This window comes from Corylus avellana, chromosome 1, assembly GCF_965113065.1.
Source record: "Corylus avellana chromosome 1, dhCorAvel1.hap1.2, whole genome shotgun sequence".
NCBI classification, from domain to species: Eukaryota; Viridiplantae; Streptophyta; class Magnoliopsida; order Fagales; family Betulaceae; genus Corylus; species Corylus avellana.
The window spans coordinates 9,788,695-9,813,398 of NC_142490.1; the positions used below are offsets into that span (position 1 = coordinate 9,788,695).

Sequence of the window (24,704 nt, forward strand, 5' to 3'; positions counted from 1 at the left end):
CGTGGGGTTGTCTATCCGGAGTTGGCATTGTCGGACTTGTTATTAGTCTACATTTTGTATAGACATATTATGTTTGTCTAAATTAATGCTAATTTGTATATGGCTCATGTTGCATGTGGCAAAGATGTACATATCAACTCTAAATGTGTGTTATGTCTAATGATGATTAGTTTATGTTGCAATGATATGGACAATGATAAATAGTGAGATATGATGCATAAATTACTATAAGACTTATTTATATTGTCTATTAAGTTTACGCATAGATTCACGACATATTATGGTACTGTCATGCCACTATGACAATTCACTTCATCCATAATATGTTTAAAAAAAAAAAAAAATTAGTCATGTTTAATTAAGCGGGTCACCACACAAATTGCTTTACACATTGCTTCTAACCTAATTTTTCATTAAATGACTAAACATATTGAGGTTGATTGTCATTTTATTTGAGTGAAGATACTCAGAGGAGATATATCTACACCATTTGTGAAGTCTGAAGACCAGTTAGTTGATATGTTTACAAAATTCTTATATCAAAAGAAGTCGAAGTTTATTTGTTCAAAGCTAAAATTATATGATATATATGTTCTAGCTCAAGGGAGAGTGTTAGAAGAGCTTGTTACGGTTAAAAGAGTATGTTGGTGATAGAAATTATGGTACAAGGGTATTTTGATCTTTGTATTGAATTTCACAAAATATATATATATATATATATATTTTTTCTCCAAACTCAATTTTCTGTTTCTGCTGATAAATTGTATGAATGGAACATTGATGGTTTGTCTGAGCAAGAACTGCTCAACAAGATGAATCATATGGCCATGGTTGCTAATGCCTATATCTCAAACCACAGTAAAAGCCAGACTGATATTGTGGATTTACTTGCTACTGGTTTTTCTGGAACCCTTCGAAATTGGTGGGATAATTATCTCACTGAAGATAGAAGAAACCAGATCAGGAAAGCAGTAAAATGTGATGAAGAAGGTATACCCATTTTCAACGAGGAAGTTGGTATGGGTGAACCTGATGGTGTTAACACTTTGATTTATACAATTATCAAGAATTTTGTTGGAACTCCTTCCAACATTACTTCTCGTATATCTGATTATTTGAATAATCTTCGATGCCCTACTATGCCTGACTATAGATGGTATCAAGATGTTTTTCTTTCCCGTGTTATGATGAGGTCTGATAGCCAAAAACCTTATTGGAAAGAAAAGTTTATTGATGGATTGCCTTCATTATTTGCTCACAAAGTAGAAGATGAATTGATCAGTACTGACACTGGTCTTATTGATTTCATGGATATATTACCTCTTTTCTTGACGGATTGCCTTCATTATTTGCTCACAAAGTAAAAGATGAATTGATCAGTACTGACACTGGTCTTATTGATTTCATGGATATATTACCTGATTTCATGGATATATATATATATATATATATATATATCCTCTTCTTCCTCTAGTTTCTTCCCATGCCAACCCCTACAATAGAAGTAAGCCACATATATATGCTTAGTTTTAGGAAAAATTACACTTTATCCCCTCAAAGTTTCACCCGAATTTTGATTTGGCCTTCAATGTTTAAAAATTGGCAATGTACAAAGTATAAAAAAATCGCAATGTGATCAACCCGTCAATAATTTTCGTTTTCTCTTACAAAAATTATTAAAAACGCCTATTTGTCCATATATATACAAGAATACAAAAATAAAAAATAAAAAAATAAATGGGGGTGCCCGACCACCAACTTTGGCCATGGGGTGGCCGAGCAATGGCCAAATCGGGGTGGCCTGGCCACCCCCACAGGAGATTAAAAATGATTCATATGTCACATATATTATATATTATATTATATTAAGAGAGTTTTTATTAAACTGAAACTTTTAGATAATTAAATATACAAATAACTACTTAAGGTGAAAGGTTATTTCATTTCACCAAATATTGTATCCCTTGATGGAAGGAAGCAACTTTTTATTATGGATAAGGGTCTTGGTTTATCTATAAATAAACCTATGATTCTACATTAATCACAACATGAATCACTCACAACATGAACGTGAGAAACAGATAAGCTAAAAACTCTTATCTATTACTCTTCAATATATTGTGAGTTCTAGGATTGCGAATTCAACAAACATTCAAGTTTGAATTTCTAAATTATTCAATTCAAGTACTTAAGCAACAATTGCCAGAGGTTAGTGTTTTTGTTTGATGTTTATATTATAATCTTCTCCCAAATTCTTACACATCCGCCTCATAAGCATCTAAGCATAATTATAAGATCCCTCATCTTCTCAAGAACCAAATGGAGAATCAAACTTCATAAAGATATTTTATTTACACTTTTATAAATAATTGGACCTAAGAGGAGGGGGAATGAGATATTCAAACTAGTAATCTCCGTTTCATGAAACATTGTCCCCATTCGATTGAGAGCCTAAAGATATTATTCTAGACTAGAACTCCAACATTCATACATTCAGAAACTACAAAAGAAAGTAGTCTTTGCAGCTATCACTGTCTAGTTCTAAAATGTTGTGAAAGTGAAAACAAGTTGATGGCTTTTGAATATTCACGATCATCATTAAAAATTGAAATAATGAACACATGGATCTAAAGAATATGTGATTATCATACAGTTGCAGCTTTGCGGGGAAGGAAATTTGAAATCTTGCTGGTGTAGAAATCAGGTTGTATGGAGTTGTTTGGATTCTGCAGCATTGATATTGTAGTCACACCTGTTAAGACAAAAAGGCAACAAGATAATCATATTTCATATGACAGTAGATGAAGCTAGAGGTGGGCAAATTAACCGCCTACCAATTATCGACTGCCAATTGACCGAGAACCGACCGACACCGCTTAACCGATGGCCGGTAGGTGGTAGACTTTTTCTATTTCTGACAAGCTCAGTTCAGTAGGGAGAATAACATTTTCTAACTGAGTCGACTTTACTGACCAACTTTGCCAACCAATTTTTCATTTCTTTGCTTATCGACATTACTGACCGATATTACTTAACCAACATTACCGATTGTCATTCGGTAACAGAATAAAAAGTTGGCGGAATAAGTTGGTGAAAATTTCGACTTTACCGACAATGGCGGTGCGAAATGCGAAAACCCCATTTTTGTAACCAAATTATTCGACTCCCACCCCTAGATGAACCTCACAAAGGCACAAAGTTACATGAGAGAACAAGAAGCGTTTTACAACCACCATTTTGTCCAAATAGAATATCTGTATCTAATCTGTCCTCAACCATGCATATCTATGACTTGAGAATGCCAAATCCATGGTTATGACAATCAATTAGAGATCACATACTTGATGACTATGCAGATTAAGAATGAGAATCTGGCACAAGAAGTTTTTGAATCAATAAATGCAGTAATGCTAATGTCTACATGTGGACTGCAAAGGCAATTTGAAAGCTCTGATATAAGTTTTGCTGAAGCCATTTTTGTTTTTTCTTTTCTTTTGGTGAGTAGTATTTGTTGAAGTCATGGATTAATTATAGCCAAAGCAGTATGGAGAATGAGAATAAGGCATTTGAAAGATGTACTTGTTTGCTAAATAGTCCATCATAAAAGTTGAGGGCTTTCCCATAACCAGTGGCTCAAGTTGAGTAGATCCACTGACAGCACCAACCATAGAACCACCACCTGAAAGAAATCAAGTGCCCATAACAATGTGAATAAAACGATAATACAATATAATAACAATAAATTGACACTTTGTTAAAGCTTGGGAGTCTGGAAGGAGAATAGAGGAAAGGATAAGGGGAAGAGGGAAAGGAGAAGAGGAGAAGAGATGAATAGTTATCCCTTCTTTTTGTTTAGAGGTTTGATGAAGGTAGCAAGAAGCTCTCAGAAAAGCAATTTTTCAAACCAAAGTTATTTGAAATTGTGGTCTTTATTTAATGTGATTCCAATGTGGGATTTAGATTAAAGTGTGACTACTTTACTAATGATCTTGGCAGTGTAGAAACACTGTTGAAAGTAGTGCTGAAATTTAAATTTAAATTATTTGTGGGTCCAATTAGTAAGAATTTTTTGTCAGTTGTTTACTTGGTAATAATTTGTTGTCCAAATTAATTTGCTTCAAAGGTTAGAATTGAGCATTATTAGGATTATTTGAGATGCTTATATACGCATTATAATGACTAATATTGTTATGGACACATAACCAACATTTTGACGGCTCGCTTTGAGTTTCTCTCAAACCCTAAGTGTAATGCTTTCTTTCACAATGAGTGATTCCTAGGAACCTACTAGTGTGATGCTAGTAGTTATTTTATGCTTTCATTGTATGGATTTTTTATTTCCAAAAGTGCAACCAGATATGCAAGCCCTTAATTCCCTAAACAATTTCAACAATTTCCCATCCCTACAAACCCGAACTCTTATTTCCTATACCCTAGAATCTTCACTTGACTACATCAGCATTTCTACATGTCTTTCAAAACCTCTCTCCCTCCCACCTAAAAATAAATCCAAACAGAAGAAAGGCGAGTCTCCCACCCCTTCCCCTCCCCCTCCCCCTCCCTCAATCCAAACATACTATAAATCAAAGTGAATTCTCATTCCTACAAAGAATGAAATAAAAAACAAATTTTCAGAATATAAATTTATTCGAGATCATTACCTTAATCTCCTCTCCATCGAATATTGTGACAGGTGCATATTTCAGCCAATGCTTTATAGAAATCTCATTTCATGGGCATATGTAAGAGAAAATATTTTCATACTTAAGGATTATTCAATAAATCATTTCCCTAGAATGAAGCACTTAGGCTCTAATTCTTAAGTATAACAAAAGAGAAGGAAATGATTCCAATAAACAAAGATCTAGGCAGGCACTAGCAGGGCCAGAGAAGTTAAATCATATCCACAAAGGAACCACAATTATTGAGGAACACAAAGAAAATTACTACTAATAAAAAGAGGAAAGAAACTTAAACATCTGGTGAGAAACTGTAGTTGTCAAAGAAGCATTATGGGTTCAATGTTGTCCAATGATGAAACCATCCAATAAATAGTATATCTGAACAAATAATTTTATAATTTACCTAATTTTTTTTTAAAAAAAAAATGAGTTACGTCATAAGAGAAGATAGTTAATGGAAAAGGTAAAAATAAAGAGTCTTATGTAAATTAAATGCATAAGATACAAGCTCATATAAACCCCAAGAACAACAACCATAAACTGCTTACAAAGTTATAAAGATAATTCTTAGCTGCTTTTACGAACTTATCTTAGTACATTGACTTAATAACCAGTGCAACATTTCACATTGTGATTACCATAAATGAAATTAGTTTCTATCTACAACTATAAGCTTTGGTAACCATATCAGTACATCAATAAATGCAATATTGCCAGTCTAGGAAAGATAACAAGAAACTGCTAACTTATCATCAATCTTATACTTATTAGCAACATTAAAACAATTGAAAGTATAAGTGTCATCTAATATAGTATTAATTCCCATCAGGAAATTGGTTCCAAACCAAAACTGAGAAAATTCTTTTTAGTTTGCCCATATTATGGTGGTGGCAATAATAACTTGGAGATGGCATGTTATACTATCATGGTATAGTGACAATGGCAACAGTAGGTTATGGTGGTGTGATAGTAAGTGGTGGTAATGAATATGACAATAGTGGTGGCAATAACGGTAGCAGTGTTCAAATGAAGAGCAACATAGAATGGGAATAGAATAAAAGAATTTTCACAATAACGCCACCTCCTATGGAATTTAAACTTGAGAGTTTTTTGTGCTTGAAATATCCAAAGTTTAAAACTACTCCACAGATTTTTTTTAAATGACTCTCTTGTTAGCCCAAACAAGGAAAATCAATATTAGAGTTTTTTTTTTTGATAAGTAATTTCAATATCATTAAATAAGTGCAAAGGGGCGCAACCCTAGTACACAGGAAATTAATATTGAAAATTGAATTACAACTTTAAGTAAAATCCCTCGTCCAACACAGAGGGATTGGGGAGAATTTTTGGGACCTTGCTAACGTGGCATCAGTCTTTTAAAGCTTTCTGAAGTTGGTTGGGATTTCCTACGTTTTGGAGCTACGCGCTCTTTCTATTCTACGCGTGAGGGCGAATGACATCTTTGATGATTGTGATTCCGGTGGAGGTGTGCCGAAAAACTACTGGTGCTTGCAATTCATAGGTGGTGTAGTGCTCAATTGGTGAATTTTGGCTAGAAGAGCCAACAAAGGTCGTGGCGGGAAAAAGAATTCAAAGGTGATTTTGCAGGATGTTAAGGTTGCTATGGATGATGCTTCGCGATCTGTAGATCGCGATATAGAATTGAGTGAGGAGGAGAATTGTGAGTCTCTGGATTGTGAAGCTCAATTGGAGAATGTTTTGGAGGTGGATGCTCAATGGTTGCTTGTTGTCCGCTCTCCTGCTGTTGAGTTGAATAAGGATGATGTTGAGGTTAGTCCTGATCTTCCTAAGGAAGAGGTTTAACATAATTTGGAAGCCTCTAGTGTTAAAGAGGGTATTTCAGAAGGTGTTCGTGAGGCTTCAATTGAGCATAAGAATCCAGCTCAAGACTAGAGGCAGTTATTTTGATCTGAGAAGTCTCTTGGAATGTTGCACTATTTTACTCTTTCTCGGGAGGATGGTAGAGTTGTTGTGAAGCCTCCAAAGGAAGCTATTGAGGAAGGCATCTTGAAATGGTCACCTTCTCTAGTTGGTCAGTTTCTTGATAAGCCTTTGGCTTACTATATTGTCAAGCGAGCTATGAAAAATCTTTGGGCTCAGTGCAAATGATAGATCCAAAGGATAGTCCTTGGATTGTTGACACAAGTGCAGCTGATCACATGATCAGTTGTGTTACTCTCTTTACAACTGTCAATACAATTGTTTCTACTTCTGTCAAACTTCTTAATGGTGATTTGGTTTCTGTCACACACATAGGCATAGTTAGAATATCAAAACATCTTATTTTAACGGATATGTTATGTGTACCTTCGTTTTCTTTCAACCTTATTTCTTCTACAAAACTGATCAAACATCTCAAATGATGCATCATTTTCATTAACAATCTCTAATTTATACAAAATTTGGTCAGGTGAAAATGATTGGAGTGGGTGAGGAAAGAGAAGGCTTGTTTTACTTGACGCAACCACCAACCAAGTCTACTGCACAATCTATGATTTTTTCTGTTTATCTCAAAGATCATTCCATAGACTTATGACATTATCGGCTAGGTCATTTGTCAACTTTTATAATAAATCTGTTGCACAATTTAGGCCTTGTTTGGTAAACAACAAGCCCTTTACAATACACTGTTCATGATTGGTGAGGAAAAAAATGAGTAATAATTAGTATAGAAAAGTGAAAAAGTTGTATTGAAAAGTGGAAAAGTTTTGTTTTGTAGTGATTTTTTTTTTAATTTAAATAGTAGTAAAAAAATAAAGGGGAAACTTCACTAAAGACCCTCAAACTTTCACCCGTTTTGAAATACCCCTCATGAACTTCAAAATCTTTCAATTTAGTCCCCTGAACTTTCAATTGCTCTCAATTTGGACACTTCCATTAATTTTAGCCGTTAAAAATTCAGAAAAAGACCAAAATATCCATGCTTTTTGTTTTTTTTTTTTTAAAAAAAACGTTTTAGAAGTTGAAATTTTATACAAAAGTCAGGGATATAAACGTCATGTGACGTTTAAAATCTGACGAAGAGGTCCAAATTGAAAGCAATTGAAAGTTCATGGGACTAAATTGAGAGATTTTGAAGTTCAGGAGGGGTATTTCAAAACGGGTGGAAGTTTGAGAGTCCTTAGTGAAGTTTTCCCAAAAATAAATGATGTGATATAAAAAGTTAATGATGTGATATAAAAAGTGAGAATGTTTTGATGTTGATTTTTTTGAAAAATGAGATGAATAGTGTGGTGGTGTTTAGTGTTGTTTGCCAAACACCACCTTTGATCCTTCTATTTCCATTGATTCAAATAAATTTTGTAATATTTGCCATTTGGCAAAATAGAAACAATTATCTTTTCTTGTGAGTAATAAAATTTAAAAACTTCAACTTGATTTTGTTCATGTTGACATTTGGGATCCCTTTTCTAAACAATCCATTGATGGTCCACATTACTTCCTTACCATTGTGGATGATTTTAATAAATACGTTTGGGTTCATCTTATGACTCAAAAATCTCAAACTAGGTCTCTTGTTCAGTCCTTCTTTAAGCTTGTTGCAACACAATTTAATCATAAGGTTAAAACTTTGAGATTTGATAGTTGTGTAAAATTTCACATGGATGAATTTTTTATCAAATCAAGGTACTTTACATCAACACAGTTGTCTAGAGACACCTCAACTAAACTCCATTGTAAAAAGAAAACATCAAGACTTACTTAATGTTGCTAGAGCTTTAAAGTTTCAATCAAACTTACCTCTTTCATTTTGGGGAGATTGCATTCTAACTGCAACTTATTTGATCAATAGAATTCCATCACCATTTCTATCTAACAAATCATCATATGAATTGTTGTTTTCAGTAGTCCCTACATATTCTCATCTAAAAGTGTTTAGATGTTTAGCTTTTGCATCCACTCTATCTGGATAAGACCAACTTTGAACTTTGAGCTATAGGTTACCCCACATGGCATGGAATAATATCAACTTCTTAATATAAACACAAATTCTATCTTTATATCGAGAAATGTCATCTTTCATGAATATATATTTGTTTTTGCATCAAATGATTTTCATTGTGATTCAAATGGAAATTTTGTTCAACCTACTGAACTACTCCCTAATTTACTTCTATTATCTAATGATGCTTATCACAATGATGGTGTTGACTTCAATCCTACACTTTCCACAATCCATCGTGAAGCAACTCAATTAAATGATGATCATTCCACACCTAGATCCCTATAATCCATCATGAAACAATTTCTCATGATTCTTTTGATCGCCATTCATCACATTCTGATCATAATACTCTAACATATAACATACAAACCTCATCTTCCATTCAAAATAATTTTTTTAGAAAATCCACTCTCATTAGACAAACCCCTGGTTATTTGCAGAATTATCATTGTCAACTTGCCTCTTCATCCAAATCGATTTTATTTGATCCAAATCAACTGATGATGATGAGATTGACAATGACAATGCACGGATTCCCTTTTCTCTTTCATATGTTCTTTCTTATGATCACTTATCACATTCTTATAAAGCTTTCAATCTATCCATTGTTTCCCAAACTGAACCAAAATTCTTCCACCAAGTTGTCAAATCCTCTGAATGACATGAAGCTACGAAGGTAGAACTCACTGCTTTGCAAGCCAACAATACTTGTATTTTAGCCACTTTACCTCCTGGAAAGAAAGCAATTGGGTGTAAGTGGGTTTACAAGATTAATCTTCAAGCTGATGGAGGTGTGGAGAGATATAAAGCCCATTCAAAGTTTATACTCAATGTGAAGGCCTAGACTATCATGATACTTTCTCATGTGACTAAACTTACTACAGTCAGATGTCTACTAGCCGCTGCAGCCACTAAGAATTGGTTTTTACATCAATTAGATGTAAACAACGTGTTCTTATATAGAGATCTTGATGAAGAAGTTTATATGAATGTCCTGCCTGGTTTTGGCATCAAGAGGGAGTTACAGGTGTGTAAGTTGACTACATCATTGTATGGCATGAAGCAATGCTCAAGGCAATGGGTTTCCAAATTTTCTAACACTTTGATTGCTCAAGGTTTCATTTAGTCAAAGTCTGATTATAGTCTCTTTACTAAGACTAAAGGTTTTGCCTTTATTGCTTTGTTAGTATATGTTAATGACATTGTATTAGCTAGTAATGATTCTGAAGCCATTACTTAGTTCATCACCTCACTCAATGAGCAGTTCAAACTCAAAAATTTGGGGACATTGAAGTTCTTCGATGGGTTAGAGGTAGCAAGATCAACTAAAGGCATATCACTATCCCAACAGAAGTATTAATTGGAGATTCTAGAAGATTCTAGTTTATTGGCTTCTAAACCATCGAAATTCCCCATGGAATAAAACCTAAAGTTATCTAAGGATAGTTGCAATTTGTTGGAAGATCCAACTAGCTACATGTGTCTCATTGGCTGATTGATTTATCTCACAATCACACGTCCTAACTTGGCTTATGCAGTTCAAAATCTAAACCAATTTATTGATCAATCAAGGCAACCACACTTAGATGCTGCTCACAGAATCTTGAGATATCTAAAGAATTCTCCTGGTCAAGGATTATTTTTTCCATTTTCCTCACATTTTCGAGTGAAGGCTTTTGATGATGCTGACTGGGTGGATGCTTAGATACCCGCAAATCCATCACTGGTTATTGTGTATTTCTTGATGTTGCGTTAATCTCCTATAAATCAAATAAACAACAGACTATCTCTCGATCATCTATTGAGTCAGAGTATCGTTATATGGCATCCACTTGCTATGAAGTGACATAGTTGTTTGCATTGCTCAAAGATCTCCAACTCCCTCATCCACAACCTATACTTTTCTTTTGTTACAGCAAGGCTGTGCTTCACATAACAGCAAACCCAATCTATCACAAGCACACAAAACACATCAAAATAGATTGTCATCTAGTCCGAGAAAAGATTTAGCTCGGTCTCATTCACACTCTTCATGTATCTTCAACTTCTCAGATAGCTGATATCTTCACTAAACCACTTGGTTTTGCATAGTTTCATAATCTCTTATCTAAGATGAATATATTGGATATATTTCATCTTGAGGGGGAGTAACATCATATTAACAAACTTACCTAGCTGATGATGCTGACTAAATTAACATGTGTATTCAAGTTGGTTAACATAGTTAATTTGTTAGTAAGTTAGTTAGCAGTTGTAATTGTTTACACAATCGCATACTCTGTTTATTGTGTAAGAAAACAAAGTATATAATGTAAGCTTATGCATTCAGATTCATTCAATGAGAATAAGTTGATTTTTCTCCAATTTCATCTTGTTTACACTAGATTTGATATCCTTCTGGCTTACTGGTTACTCGGTCTTCTACATTATGCTCATCACCATCTAAAAATTTGTTGGAAGATAAAATGATGAGATTGGAGAAACTCTATGAATGGATACACAAAAATAAATATAATAATATTTCAATATTTTATAAAATACTTTCTTGGCAAAAATTTCTCTCTTGTGTTTACTCCCCTTGTGTTGATGCTTTCGCTGCAAGGTTATGGAACTTTGATGTTATGAGTTCATGTTCATATATTATTGTGAGATGTATGTATGGTACATAAGACTTTGTTTTGTTTTTTTTTTTTTTTAAAAAAAAAGGTTATGAAATGGGTTGTCACATATAGGGTTTTTATATCGAAGCTCCCATGTTTTTCAAGTTTTGAACGTGTTATCTTCGCTTGCAGTTCTGACATCGATTGATAGGCTGTTTGTATCGATATATCGGTTGCTGTGGATAAGATGCTGATGTGGCATCGATCGATCGCTCTTTGAGTTTTGATCGATCGGTTCACCCGAATTTCGGTAGTTTAGATATTTATTAATATGTTTTTATTATATTTTAGGTATGTGTATAATTTTGGTTTCCATTGTTTGCTTCTTATTTTATAATACTAATTTTCTTTAATTAAGGATATTTCTTTACTTATAACATTTTTTTCATAATTCATTATATTTTTTAAAATTTTATTATGTTTTCTGTTATAAATAATCTTGTGCAGTGCAGGGGCATTACACCCACCCCTGAAAAGTAGAGCAAAGCGCAAGTTGTGCATAACCAAAACCATTTTTTTTTTTTTTTTTACTTCAAAAAAAGAAAAAACAAAAACAAAAAAAGGGAAGTCTATATGTTTCTCAAAAGCTACCAGTCAATTGACAATGTTCCTTTAAACTTTTAATTGCAACAATATATTCCCAAACTACAAAAAATTGTTAATATCCCTTCTTAATAAAATTAAAATAAATATTTTTTAAAAAAACTAAGTCTAAAATCTTTGTTAAAAAAATTGAAAATGGGAGCAGAAATTTTTAATTTTTTTTTGTGTGTGTGTGTGTGTGTGTTTTTTTTTTTTTTTTTTTTTTGAATTTATAGGAGTATTTTTGTTTAATTTACAAATATTTGGGGTTATTTTTGTCTTTTTATTGGCCTTAGGGAACATTGTCACTTTTTTTGCGAGTAATTATATAAGTTACTCTTGTGTCTATCTAAAAATGAGATAACTTTTAAAATCATAATTTGATCAAAATTCAATAATGATCAATCACAAGCCTAATGGTGATTTTAAAAATCATATCATTATTGGATGAACACTAGAGTTACTTCTAGCATTACTTATTTTTTGTTAGTTTGAGGTAATATTGTCGGAACATGATCTTCTCTAGTTCAAATGAACGAGAGAGTATCTAATGAATTATATTTGAGGGATAATTTTGTCTTTTTTACTTTTTGAGTGACAAAAATGCCCCTAAAATATGACTAATTGGAATCTCTCTAATTCATTTGAACGGGAGATGAGCTTAATTTAATATTGTCCTAATTAAAAGTTTGGAGCATATTATCAATTCAATTAGGTAATAATTTTGATAAAAGTATGTGAATTTTTTTTTTTTAATTATTATTATTATTTTTTAAAGTTTCCTTAAAACAGTGACCTTTTTCTTTAAGAAATATTCTCTATAGTGCTTTCCATAAGCTTTTAAGTCAAATCTTGACACGTAAAAGAAGGTTGAACTGAAAGTGCATAATAATAATTAATACACCATCAATACTTTCCGGCTCAAAACCATTGTCGACTTAATTAATTAAATTAAAAAAAAAAGGAAAATTCTTTCACCGACTCTCTTTTAGTTCCTCATTCAGTTAATATACACGAAATTGGGCAAAAAGCCAAAAACCCAATTAAAACCCTAACAACTCAGTCACCGACTCAGCCATGGACGAGTCCAAACCCTCTCATTCCTCTCCCTCTCCCCCTCTCTCACCCATGAGAATCGCCGACTCGGAACTCGACTCGCCCCTCGCGACGGCCGAGTTCCTCACCCGGCAGGAGCTCCTGAAGCGGCGATCCCGGCGGGCCAGGCAGCTCGCGCGCTGCTACAGGGCTCACTACTGGGCGCTGATGGAGGAGCTGAAGGCCAAGCACAAGGAGTACTACTGGATGTACGGGAAGAGCCCGTACAAGGAGGACGAGGACGTGGAGGACGAGGACGAGGACGGTGATTGTAAGAAGAGTAGGAGGAGGGAGGGGAGCGGAGGGAACGACGACGAGGAGGCGACGGAGACGATGGAGATCAGGAGGTGTGAGGTGACTGGGTGTAAGGCCAAGGCCATGGCGTTGACGAGGTACTGCCACGCGCATATACTCTCGGATTCCAAGCAGAAGCTCTATAAGGGGTGCAGTTATTGCATCAAGAGGTAATATTTTTCATTTATGTGTTGGATTTATTTGGGGGTTTTTGGGAATTTGATGGTGGTGTTGGTTAGTGTTTGGTTTTGGGGAGGTGCGTTGTGTGGGGGGTTTGGCTTGTCTCATGGAAATAAAGGTGATGAATCTTGTGGAATAATAAAATGCCAACAAGAATCAACCTCATGGGTTTGTTTATATTCTTTCATACGCTTCTGTGTGTGTTCTGTGTAGGGTGATTATGGTTGTTTGGTTGGTGAGAAATCTGAGGAAAGGTTACTTTAATACACACAAACGGAGAGATTGGGAGAGGGAGAGGGATTTGGACTTAAATGGGGTGTTGGTTTTACCTTCCCCTTTGATTGAGAAAGAAATTGACAAGGGGGAGAGTTATGTTTTGGGTCATCTGTTTGATATTGTTTTTTGGGTAGGTATTCATCTGTTTGATACTACTAGTCTGTAACAGTTGGATTTGAAGCATAAGATATAGAAGGTTTGTGATTGTCAGACTTAGAGGTTTGGTTTCATTGCTGTATTGGATTCTGATTTTATTTTTTCCGGGTGGGGGATCCCACCCTTTTACATACTGGTTGCTACTGCTTTATTCTCTTTGGTTTGATAAAAAAAATGAAATGATTGGTATTTGGTTGACTTGCTTGTTGGGGATTTTGCCTTATTTAAGTTTAGCATCTACTCTGTTTTTCCTCTATATGATAAAAAGGATGAAGGTACTGCATAAAAATCAGAATGCCAAAGTGGCAGTAGATAGTGCTACAATAAATAGTTTGGATAAACGGGATTGAGGTTAAATTTGTTCGATTGCAGGTGCTGAATTGACGTTAGTTAGTGTGGTGGAGGGTGGGTCAAGAATTATGTGAGAGAAATAATGAGTGTATTTCTGGGTCCCCAGAGTTGCTATAATGTCATTGGTGCTTTAGAATTAGTGTAGAACATCTTCATGTAGATATTGTACTAAAGATCTTTCTTTTAGAAGAAGTATCTTGATCTTGGAATTTGTGGTTTACTTTGCTCAGTGTTCAGAATATTAGAGCTAGAGTATTCATTTGATTCACGATTCATTAGGGAAGAATCTGAGCATATCTATGAAAATTATGGTGTGAATCTCAAATACTATAAACAAGATTGGGTAGCTACAAAAGGAAGATGAGCTTTTTTTTCTTTTATAAAAAAAATTGATTGGTATTTTGGAAGTTAGTTTTCCCTTATGTATTTTATCATATGGTGTAATTGGTGAGAGAGAATGCACAGAATTTTGAGGCATGTGAATTACCCATGCTGACGTTAAAGTTATTCTAATTGTATGCTCTTTATGATTGAACCACGGCTATGAGTTGTTTCTCCAACTCAAAAGTTTTGGTAGTTTATTGGTCTTTTGAATTTCAAATGTTTGTTTTTCCTTCCAGATTTTTATCAGTATATTTCTAGGATTGCATCCCTTTTTGTGCGAGATAAGAGAATCAGTCCATGATGGTGTATTCTATGAAATTTATTATGCTCCCCCCCCCCCCCCCCCCCCCACCCCTTCCCAAAAAAATGGCTTTGCTACTGCCAGAAAATATGTTGAGTTGAATTCTGTTGATTTATCAATTGATTAGTGTGTGATTCCCCCTAATCTAGAAATATGGTTGATTTCATTGGAAAGATAGGGATAAGTAACTTGAAGTATAAGTTTAGAAGAGGCTTTGAAGGTTGGGAGAAGCTGATGTTGACAACTGTGAAGAATATATTAAGACAAACATATAATGCAATTTCTTTTCCTTACGGTGCTCTTGGAGTCTTGGGTTGTCTTATACAAGTTTTACCTAATGTACATCTCCTTTTCAGAGTGGCATTCTTTTTCATGACTTCCAATGTGGATTAGTTATATTTGACAAGTAATCAAGATGTCATTAAAAGCGGAAGGCGTTTCCAGGTACACAGGAAGTATACAAAGGAAAACACCTAACTAGAAGGAGAAAAGAGAACAAGGCACTCTTGATAACTATTCACCAAAAGAAAAACAAAAGCAGCTGTTCAAAAATACATAGTGTAGAAAAATAAAGTTATAATTTCCTTCAATGTCCTCTCACTATCCTCAAAACTTCTATAATTTATTTTCCTCCAAAAACACCACAACGGACAAGAAGGCACCAGCTTCCACACAATAGCATTCCGAGCTCTACCAATAGTCCACCAATGTGCATAGAAGACCACTCATCTAGGCATAACTCAAGACAACTCAAAACAACTGAAGAAAACATCCCATAAGGCTACGACAACCTCACAATTGAGAACAAGATGGTCCATAGACTCCCCATTCCCGCTACACATACAACACCTATGAATAATTGTCTATGGTAAGGATCTTATCTAGGGCTGCCGACCAAGCAAAAAAGGTCACTCTCAAAGGAACTTTAATCTGCTACACACTCTTCCAAGGGAACTGAGAGCCATCATTGCGATCCAAGACACTGTAGAAGGATCCAACATCGTATAAGAAATCCCATTGAAGCTTCTCAATACATGCGACTCCCTCAGGGAGAGGAGGGAGAGACATTAAGTACATAGGTAACTTGGAAAGAGTACTTTTAATAAGGGTAACCCTACCATCCTTAAACAAATACATTATTTTCCAACTAGCCAACCAACTTATAGACTTGGCCTTATAGGAAGCCTCTAACTCCCAAGATACTTCACAGGCAAAGGGGAAACCCCACAACCCATAATCTTGGCCAACCCATCCACATCAACAACGTTACCCATAGGAACTTAACCTTAGAGTCGGAGACAGCTTCAAAACACAAAAACAAGCAACGCAAAGGATGAAGACGTTTGGGTTAGCCCAACTGAAAATCATGTATCATCCGCAAACAGAGGGTGAGAGATCTCAAACCTTGTCCCTACAGAGATGACGTAGCGGAAGACTAAGGTAACTAATCAAAGAGCAGCGTCTTTGATTCTGCAAGGAGAAGCGTCTTCGTCTTCTACCCAAAAGATAAAACAAGCCCGCAGGCTAAGAAAAAAATAAAACTCCGCAGAGTATTTGAGAGAGAATTCTCTGATTTGATTATAATTCAATTGATTGAGTTTTATATAATAAGCTAGCCTATTTATAGAAGAGAAATCCTAGGAGAAAAAGTAAACCTACTTCTAGTAGAGAAAGTAAATCTAATCTTAGTAGGAAAGTAAACATAATCCTAGTAGGGAAAGTAAACATAATTCTAATAGGAAAAGTAAATATACTCCTAGTAGGGAAAGGATTAAAAGTAAACTATTTATTCTTGGGGGTGGGGACACACATGTCCTACATCAGTCTCCCCTTCTTGAAAAGAACTCGTCCTCGAGTTAAGTTCCGACTCCTCTGGTGGAAAATATTCAAAAATGTCTGTCACGTTGAATGTTGAGGATATCGCCATTTCTTCTGGAAGATCGATGACATATGCATTGTCGTTAATCTTTTTTAGTACCTTGCATGGACCATACTTCTTATTCCTCAGCTTTCCAGAAGTACCAGTTGGCAGTCGCCCCTTGCGTAGATACACCATCACAAGATCTCCTTCTTGAAAAATCTTCGATCGCCGACCCTTGTCTACTGCCGTCTTGTACTTAGCATAGGATTCTTCCAGATGCTGACGAACTCCCTCTTGGGTAGCTTTCACCCGTTCTGCTAAATGCTCCGCTGCCACACTTGCACCGGGTAGCTTAGGTAAAGTTGCAAGATCTACTGCAAGTCTCAGAGTTCTTCCATAGACGACTTCAAATGGTGCCTTCCCAGTAGATCGATTCACCATGTTATTGTAGGCAAACTCAGCCTGAGCTAAAGCCAGGTCCCACTGCTTCGGTTTGTCACCTGCAATACATCGAAGTAAATTACCTAGAGTTCGATTAACAACTTCTGTCTACCCGTCCGTCTGCGGATGGCTCGTGCTACTAAAGTTCAATGCTGTGTCGAACCGCCTCCATAATGTTCGCCAAAAGTGAGACAAGAACTTGGTGTCTCGGTCAGAAGTGATAGACTTTGGGACTCCATGCAATCGAACCACCTCTCGGAAGAATAGATTGGCCACTTGAACTGCATCAGATGTTTTCTTGCAAGCAACAAAGTGAGCCATTTTGGAAAATCTATCCACAATTACCATTATAGAATCTGCTCCTCGTTGGGTTCTCGGGAGACCCAATACAAAATCCATGGATACATCTTCCCACGATGCTTCTGGTATTGGTAGAGGCATGTATAATCCCGTATTTTGGGTTTGCCCCTTGGCGACCTGACAAGTCTGGCATCGTCGGACAAAATTACCTACTTCTTTCTTCAGTTGCGGCCAGTAATACCGTTCCTCTACCAGAGCAATAGTCTTGTCTCTTCCCAGATGACCACCCAAACCTCCAGCATGTAATTCTCGGATTATTTGTTCCCGCAAGGAACTCCTCGGAATGCACAGCCGATTCCCACGAAATAAATACCCCTCCTGAATATGTATCTCAGAAATTGGTTGCCCCGCCTTGCAATGCTTCCAGGTTTTACCAAAATCTTCATCTTCCTCATATAACTCCTTTAGGCACTCGAATCCAGTCACTTCAGCTTTCATGGTGATCAGCAGGGTAGCTCGGCGGCTTAAAGCGTCAGCTACACGATTTAGTTTTCCCGACTTATGCTTGAGAGAAAAAGTGAACCGTTGGATGTAAGAAACCCACCGAGCATGCATCCGATTCAAATTCTTTTGACTATTGATGAACTTTAATGCTTGATGGTCGGTATAGAGGACAAACTCTCGTTGGATCAAGTAGTGCTCCCACACCTTGAGGGCTCTTAAGACAGCATAAAGCTCCAACTCATATGTTGACCACTTCTGTCTTGCTTCTCCGGGCTTCTCACTAAAAAATTCTACGGGCTTCCCTTCTTGAGATAACACAGCTCCTATCCCGACGATTGATGCATCACATTCAACTTCAAACAGCTTGTCAAAGTCAGGTAAGGCAAGTACAGGTGCTGTGCATAGCTTTTCTTTGATGATTGAGAAACTTCGCTCAGCTTCTTCACTCCAATTGAATTTTCCTTTCTTCATACACTCGGTGATCGGTGCTACAATACTGCTGAAATTCCGAACGAACCTTCTATAGAAAGTTGCTAACCCATGGAAACTTCTTACTTCTCCCACTGACTTGGGTGTGGGCCATTCTCGGATTGCTCTCACCTTCTCTTCATCCACTCGGATTCCATCGGTACCGACTACAAATCCGAGGAAGAGTAACTGATCCATCATGAAACTACACTTCTTTAAGTTGATAAACAACTTATTTTCACGGAGAACCTCCAACACTTTCCTCACGTGATCCATGTGATCCACCGGGTTGCGACTATAGATAAGAATATCATCGAAATAGACAACGACAAATTTTCCGATAAAAGGTTTCAGTACCTGATTCATGAGTCGCATGAAAGTGCTTGGTGCATTCGAAAGGCCGAAAGGCATCACCATCCACTCATAAAGCCCCTCTTTAGTCTTGAACGCAGTTTTCCATTCATCTCCCGGTCGTATACGGATTTGGTGATATCCACTCCTCAAGTCAATCTTCGAAAAAATCTTAGCCCCAGATAGCATATCAAACATGTCACCTATTCGGGGAATTGGAAACCGATACTTGACCGTGATCTTGTTTATTGCCCGGCTATCCACGCACATTCGCCAACTCCCATCTTTCTTCGGTACAAGTAGGGCCGGTACTGCGCATGGACTCATACTCTCTCGCAAGTGTCCCTTCCGAATTAACCCCTCTACCTGCTCTTGCAAAATAGCATTCTCCTTTGGGCTCATTCGATAATGTGGCAAGTTCGGGAGACTTGCTCCCGGCACTAAGTCAATATAGTGCTGGATATCTCTCATGGGCGGCAGTCCTTCGGGCATCTCTTCAGGCATGATGTCTTGGAATTCTTCTAACATCGGTCGCATTATCTCAGGAACTTCTTGTGAGACGGAGCCCGGGGTTCCCTTGGTCACCAATGCTATGATGTCTCGGGCCTCCTTAACTTCTTCTATAAATTCTGATCCAGTGGATAGGAGGACCGGCTTTCCCTTAGAATAAGTAGAATTTTTGACTTCCTGTAAAGGTCGAAATGTTATCTTCCGACCATCCCAAAAGATAGTGTAGACATTGGCTCTTCCTTGCTGCTGGGCATTCACGTCAAACTGCCACGGTCTTCCCAGGATTAAGTGGCATGCATCCATCTCGACAACATCACACAAAATAGAATCCGAGTAATGCTTACCGATCGAAAATGTGAAACGACATCTCTCGGTTACTAGTGTCTCGGTTCCCCGCTTGATCCATCCAATCTTATATGGAGTTGGGTGCTTCTCAGTTTTCAAACCCAACTTTGAAACCATCTCCTTCGACACTACGTTCTCCCCGCTACCACTATCAATAATCACATCACATACTCTTTGGTTGACTGTGCAGCGAGTACGAAAAATCTTGTGCCTTTGAGATTGATCCTCTTGCCTCGGTGTCAAGAGTAAACGTTGAATTACCAAGGATCGGGAAAGTGGGATTCCCTCATCAGCGTCAGCCAACTCCTCTTCTTCATACTCGGGTGTATCAATATCTCCATTTTCGGACCCTCCCTCTGGCTCAGGTTCGATCAAGTTTACCATCTGCCTCCGGGGACATTGATGCGACCTATGTCCCGGTTGGTTGCATTTGAAACATTTGTCTAGATTGGGCCGTGCGTATGGATTGTTGGCTGGTTGTCTCGAGGTGCTTGAACTGCTACTGGCTCCTTTTCCCGTGGAAGTCACTGGTTGACTTGGTGTGACAGTCGGGACTAGAGGTTGTTTTCCCCGACCCTGCGTTGGTCTCGTCGAATCACTCGGGTTTCGCTCCCAGGTTGTTGCTTTAGGCCTCTCCAGTTGCTTCTCTGCTCGGGTTGCCAAACTAACTGCCTCATTCAAAGTAAAGACAGGATGCATAGAAACCTTATCTTGTATTGCCACACGCAGTCCACCAATAAACCTTGCAACTTGTTAATCCTCTGTCTCCATGAGATCATTCCGAGCAGATAGGCGATAGAAATCATCAACATACGCCTGGATGGTCCGACCTCCTTGTCGACACTCTTGGTATTGTTGGAATAGCCGTTGCTCAAAGTCCGGTGGTAAAAAACGTGCTTTGAGTAGCCGCTTCATCTTCAACCATGAAGTTACAGGTCCCTTCCCTTGTCGGGCTCGGGAAATCTGTAATTTTTCCCACCAAGCAGAAGCTCCTCCCTTGAACTTGTATGCCACTAACTTCACCTTGCGATCCTCGCGAATACTCATATAATCAAAGAACCTCTCTACTTCCATCACCCAATCTAAGAAATCTTCGATTTGAAGATGCCCGTTGAATGATGGGAGATCAATCTTCATTCTGTATTCGTGGGATTCCTCCCTAGCAAGATCCTGACGCCTGGGTTGCCCTCCATATGCATCCCGGTAGCCAGCGCCGTCATAGACATTCCCCATATGGCCAGCTCTACCACGCTCATAACCTCTGAAGCCTGTGCCACCACGACCGACTCCTCTACGTAATTCGCCCCTTCGATCTACCTCAATGTCCCGTCCGAATACTCCTTCAGCAAAGTCTTCATCGTCACTAGGATCGTCATAGGCCGGTGGTCGGTTTATGGGTGCAAGTGGTTGATGAGGAATAGGCCTTACTCGGATCCCATCGTCATCATGGGCATCATTGTCCCTGTGATTACGATTAGGACCTATGTGCATGCGCTCTATCATCTCCCGCATCTGGCGCATCTCCTGTCGTATCTCCTGTTGCATCGTTTGCTGGATCTGCTGGAGCTCTTGGAATTCGGCTCTCCAAGGAGCCTCCCTGTCACGAGCAGCGTCGTTAAGGGAATCGTCACCGTTGCGCTGATTGGTCATGATCAGGATAAAGCCTGCTCTGATACCAACTGACGTAGCGGAAGACTAAGGTAACTAATCAAAGAGCAGCGTCTTTGATTCTGCAAGGAGAAGCGTCTTCGTCTTCTACCCAAAAGATAAAACAAGCCCGCAGGCTAAAAAAAAAATAAAACTCCGCAGAGTATTTGAGAGAGAATTCTCTGATTTGATTATAATTCAATTGATTGAGTTTTACATAATAAGCTAGCCTATTTATAGAAGAGAAATCCTAGGAGAAAAAAGTAAACCTACTTCTAGTAGAGAAAGTAAATCTAATCTTAGTAGGAAAGTAAACATAATCCTAGTAGGGAAAGTAAACATAATTCTAATAGGAAAAGCAAATATACTCCTAGTAGGGAAAGGATTAAAAGTAAACTATTTATTCTTGGGGGTGGGGACACACATGTCCTACATCAAGAGAAGCCAGATTACCCCGACTCACCACATCAGTGATCATTCTACCCAAAGCCTCCACCGTAATGACATACAAATCGAGGGTACTCTTGTCTCAAGCCACAGGAGCTACTAAAAAAACTAGTGGGAGTGCCATTAACCAACATTGAGAATCGTAACATAGAAATATAATGAGCTATCCAGGAATATCACTTTTCCCCAAAACCACACTTTCTTAGCATGTACAACCGAAACTCCCAATTAATATGATCATAAGCTTTTCATAAGTCCAGCTTGCATAGTACACCTAGCTCCCCATATCTTATTCTAATATTAAGGCATTTATTAGCAATAAGAACAGGATCTAGGATTTGCCTACCCTAGATGAAGGCCTTCTGTGACTTTGAAACAATCTTCTCCAACACCATCCTAAGCATGTTTGCTAAAATCTTAGCAATAATTGTGCAGATGTCAACAACCCTTGGAATCTTCGGGATAAGGGTAATGAATGTAGCATTAAGGCTTCTTTCGAACTTATCTCTAGCATAGAAGTCACGAAAGACTTTCATAATGTCTTCTTTTAACACATCCCAGCAAGCTTGAAAGAACGCCATAGAGAAACCATCAGGGCTTGTCGCCTTATCTCCATTCATAGCTTTCACAAACTCCCACACCTTCCTTTCCTGAAAAAACTCTCTCCAGCCAAGTAGCCTCCACCTCACTGATAGAATCAATGGAAATCCCATCCAACAAAGGCTGCCGGCTAAATTGCTTAGTTACAACTTTTTGTAAAACTGGATAATGTGTTCGCTGATCTCCACACAGTTGGTAGAAAGTGAGCCATCAATCAACAAGGAATCGATAGAGTTCTTCCTCCTGTTGAAGTTGGCCACTTTATGAAAAAACTTTGTGCACTTATCACCTTCCCATAACCACAAAGCCCTAGATTTATGCCTCAAACTCACCTCCTCCATAAGAATGGATCTCTCTAACTCGCTCGCAAATTCTACCTTCATTCTCTCCTTGTTGCTTAAAGCCCTCACTTCAATTGTATCAAAAGCACATACCTCTTCCATTAGGAATTTTTTCTTTCTCCCAACATCACCAAAGACCTCATTCCATCTTCTTAAATCAACTGTCAAAGCCTTGAGCTTGCTGGCCAAAACAAATCTGGATTAGCCAGTTTACTTACTTCCTTGAAGTTGTGTGTTTTAGTTGTATGATTGTATCTGGATGTGGGGAACCGTAAGAGTCAAAGAGTTAGCAAGCATGAATTATTGATAAAAAAAAATATTGACTTTTGTTAATAAGTACTATATTATAAAACCTATATTTATCAATATATCTGCATATATATTACTTAAAAAAAAAAAAAAAAATCTACATATATAGACTGCATTAGGCAGTCCTTCAATTTTTTATTTTGCCTTACTGCTCCTTTCTTGTCAGTGATTGCTCTTGCTGTTTTATTGTTGAAGATTAGTCAAGTGATGTATAGTTGTAGTGAGACAATAAGCTCCTGCTCTTAACTGCACATCCTCCCATTAGAGCATGTGTCAGTTACCAATCAGACAAAAAAAAAGTGCATTTTTGTAACTAACATCTAGAGTTTATAAAAACCCTTGAATCCACCAGGGGCCCTAGAATCCACTTGTAAATTCTTGAATCCAAAATGAAGATAATATAAGTTATTATAATTAAAGTATGTTTCAAATCACATAATTACCCGGGTATCATGTGATGTGTCAACTTTGATTGGACCTCTTGCAAAGATGCAATAGGTTTGTGCTTTTAGTTCACAATGCAAATGTTGATGGACAAGAATCACAAAATGAGATGTATGTTAGTGATACTATACTGCTAAATTGAGCAGTGAGTTAGATGGATAATTTTGGTGCTGAGTTTTTAAATTCAGAGTTTTCCCAATGTCAAGTGGAGATATACTGTAAATTAGGAAGTCCAGGTTTGGTGAACTAGATGGTTACCAGCTTACTAAATTGACTCTCTGGGTTGATGGCTTTGTAATATCAGAAACTATATATATATATATATATATCAGAAACGTGTGTTTAGATGGGATATGTACTACCAATATTTTTGTTTTTCAATTTCAAACTGGCTTTCTTTTTGTTCTCTCTATATTGGATATTCCTCTTGTAATCATAATGTTTTGTTAATGATATGTTTGCCTATATGCAGTACACAGACAGGGCCTATTCTCTGTTGTAAGCCTGTACTGAGATCCACAGTTCCTCTTCTCTGCTCCACTCATATGCAAGTTGCAGAAAAACATCTCATCCGAGCCCTGAAAAGGGGTGGTCTTAATATCTCTTCAACTAAAAAGCTTGCTCCAAAGTTCCATATCCTAGTTGCTGAATGCGTTCGCCAAATTCAAACTAAAAGAAGAGCTGCACTGAAGGCAACTATAGCTCAAGTTCAGATTGAAGAGGAAATGAGGTAGGGCTCCTAATTGTTGAGTACCTTTCTATCTGTATAGGTTTTGAGCTGTTGGCTGAGCAGAAAGAGGCCAATAATTTTGGGGCGAGGAGTCTCTCTGATTGGAGGAGCAAGAGCAAGAGTAAGATTGTCTTGGAAGGCAATGCTTTGTGCATAATCAAGGTATTTTCGATCTCGATGTTATATACTCGTATAATGAGAGAATGAGGCTGATGCACATCATCATTAAATAAAAGGTAAAGTGATGAGAAAATGTATAATGGTGAGAATATAGTAACGATGCATTGTTTCTTGTATTCATTTTAATAAGAAAAATATGCGTGGGTGGTGGTGGTGGTGGTGGTGGTGGTGGTGGGTCATGTATCAACTTGTGCTTGATCAGAACACCGTCAAGTGTCAGACCAAACTGGCCTGCCCCGTACCTTATATGGTGTATTAAATGACTATTGATGCCGAACTAGAGAGAGACTTTCCCAAA

At 37.3% G+C, this 24,704-nt stretch overlaps 1 protein-coding gene across 1 annotated transcript; it reads left to right on the forward strand.

Annotated features, from left to right (window-relative positions):
- The first annotated feature begins 12,929 nt into the window (after positions 1 to 12,929).
- Positions 12,930 to 24,704, forward strand: LOC132169043 (uncharacterized). Its single transcript, XM_088512331.1, has 2 exons — positions 12,930 to 13,450; positions 23,969 to 24,704. Exons 1-2 carry the CDS (start codon positions 12,969 to 12,971, stop codon positions 24,228 to 24,230), a joined length of 744 nt encoding a protein of 247 aa, XP_088368457.1. The 5' UTR covers positions 12,930 to 12,968; the 3' UTR covers positions 24,231 to 24,704.